The sequence below is a fragment of the Austrofundulus limnaeus genome, unplaced genomic scaffold (genome assembly GCF_001266775.1).
Source record: "Austrofundulus limnaeus strain Quisiro unplaced genomic scaffold, Austrofundulus_limnaeus-1.0 Scaffold41, whole genome shotgun sequence".
NCBI classification, from domain to species: Eukaryota; Metazoa; Chordata; class Actinopteri; order Cyprinodontiformes; family Rivulidae; genus Austrofundulus; species Austrofundulus limnaeus.
Genome location: NW_013952443.1, coordinates 609,866 through 612,210, shown reverse-complemented (window position 1 = coordinate 612,210; position 2,345 = coordinate 609,866). Strand labels below are relative to the sequence as shown.

At 41.2% G+C, this 2,345-nt stretch overlaps 1 protein-coding gene across 1 annotated transcript in view; it reads right to left on the bottom strand.

The window, feature by feature from the left end:
• Positions 1 to 2,345, bottom strand: part of LOC106516761 (protein kinase C and casein kinase substrate in neurons protein 1) — a 29,953-nt gene that overhangs the window by 20,206 nt on the left and 7,402 nt on the right. The window contains exon 2 of the mRNA XM_014007267.1: positions 812 to 941. Within this exon, the coding sequence (XP_013862721.1) occupies positions 812 to 871 (60 nt within the window). The 5' untranslated portion in view covers positions 872 to 941. The remainder of the gene's footprint in view (positions 1 to 811; positions 942 to 2,345) is intronic.

Below are 2,345 nucleotides of genomic sequence, written 5' to 3'. Positions count from 1 at the left end.
ATTTAATTTAGTTATAATGTAAATACAATAAAAATTAAACCAAGCTTTAGAATAATTATCATTTTGATCCATACATTGGTAATATGTGACTGGGCCTCATGTCACTTTATGTTCAAAAAATTGGGCCGCGAGGTCATAAAGGTTAAGAACCCCTGCTGTAAAGTGTTTTTAAAAACATCAGCTTTTCTCACCAAAACCTTGACTGAGTGTAGATGGGCAGAAGCAAACAAAAACTGCAGAGAATTTTGATTTATAAAATTATCAGGAGCAGACAGCACAAGGCCTGAAACTTAGACATTGTGGACAAGGACAATGCATTAGTTTTGAGTGTGACAGCAGCTACTATCAAAATTCATTATTTTTGCGTATCTTAAATGTCTAAAATATAGGAGGAAGTGACAGAAAAACAGCACATTAATATTCCACTTCAAACAGGGAAACTCTATTCCCTCTGGGCTACCGTACTAAGACGTGAGGGGGATCATGATGAACATTGTGAATCTTTTTATACAAATTGCTCATTTTACAGTAATAAAAATGCAATTATTCTTTCTGTACGACAATTTGACTTTAATAAAGATGTTGAAATAGTTATGAACATTAGATTGTGTTTTTGCTAGAACTTTACCCTAAATGTTTCACACCGAAGGTTTGATCAGTGATGAGATGAGGAGGACACAATCACACCATTTTATGCTTTAACACCTCGGCTGGAGGGGAAAATGACAGCTTGTGATAATGTCATGGTTTCAGTGAGGTGAGAGAGTAAATTTAAACAAGACATTGAGGGGGTTAGGAGGTGGTCCTTTACCTCCCAGAAGCTGTCCATGGTGTCGTCAGCACCTGCAGATTCATCGTAGGAGCCCGACATTTTCCTGGATGTGGCAAAGCTCTCTAATCACTAAAGCTGTCCTCTGCAGCAGAGCTGGGTTCGTCGTGCACTGAAAGAGACCAGATGAACAATAAAACATGAGAAAGCAGGTCCATATCTATGTTTTCTGGTACCTACATTATGTTCCCTAAATCCTATGTTTACATGTACTGTAGCTATGTTTGCTAGGTCCTATGTTCACAGGTACCTACTGTATGTTTCCCAGTACCTATCTCCTTGGTACCTATGTTTCCCAATACCTACAGTATGTTTACTCATAGATATGTTCCCCAGTACTAAGGTTTACCAGTGTATATGTTCACCAGTACCTATGATCCCCAATACCGATGATTAGTGGAACCTTTGTTTCTAAGTATCTATGTTCAATGATATCTATGTTCACCAGTAGCTATGTTCACTGGTACATGTTTGCCAGTACCAAGGTTTATCAGTATCTATGTTCCTTGGTACCTACACTCACCGGCCACTTTATTAGGTACACCACGCTAGTACCTGGTTGGACCCCCTTTTGCCTTCAGATCTGCCTTAATCCTTTCTGACATAGATTCAACAAGGTACTGGAAACATTCCTCAGAGAGTCTGGTTCATAATGACATGATAGCATCACACAGTTGCTGCAGATTTGTCAGATACACATCCATGATGAGAATCTCCCGTTCCACCACATCCCAAAGGTGCTCTAATGGATTGAGATCTGGTGACTATGGTGCCATTCGATTACAGTGAACTCATTGTTCTGTTCAAGAAACCAGTCTGAGATGATTCACGCGTTATGACATGGAGCGTTATCCTGCTGGAAGTAGCCATCAGAAGATGGTACACTGTGGTCATAAAGGGATGGACATGGTCAGAAGATGGTACACTGTGGTCATAAAGGGATGGACATGTGGTCATAAAGGAATGGACATGGTCAGGTAGACTGTGGTGTTGACACAATGCTCAGTTGGTACTAATGGACCCAAAATGTGCCAGAAAAAATTCCCCACACCATTGCACCACCAGCCTGAACCATTGATACAAGGCAGGATGGATCCATGCTTTCATGTTGTTGACGCCAAATTCTGACCCTACCATCCGAATGTCGCAGCCCAAATCAAGATTCATCGGACCAGGCAAAGTTTTTCCAATCTTCTATTGTCTAATTTTGGTGAGCCTGTGTGAACTGTATCCTCAGTTTCCTGTTCTTAGCTGGCAGGAGAGACACCCAGTGTGGTCTTCTGCTGCTGTAGTCCATCCGCCTCAAGGTTTGACATGTTGTGTGTTCAGAGATGCTCTTCTGCAAACCTAGGTTGTAACGAGTGGTTATTTGAGATACTGTTGTTGTTCTATCAGCTCGAACCAGTCTGGCCATTCACCTCTGACCTCTGGCATCAACAAGGCATTTGTGCCCACAGAACTGCTGCTCCCTAGATATTTTCTCTTTTTCAAATCATTCTCTGTAAACCCTAGAGAT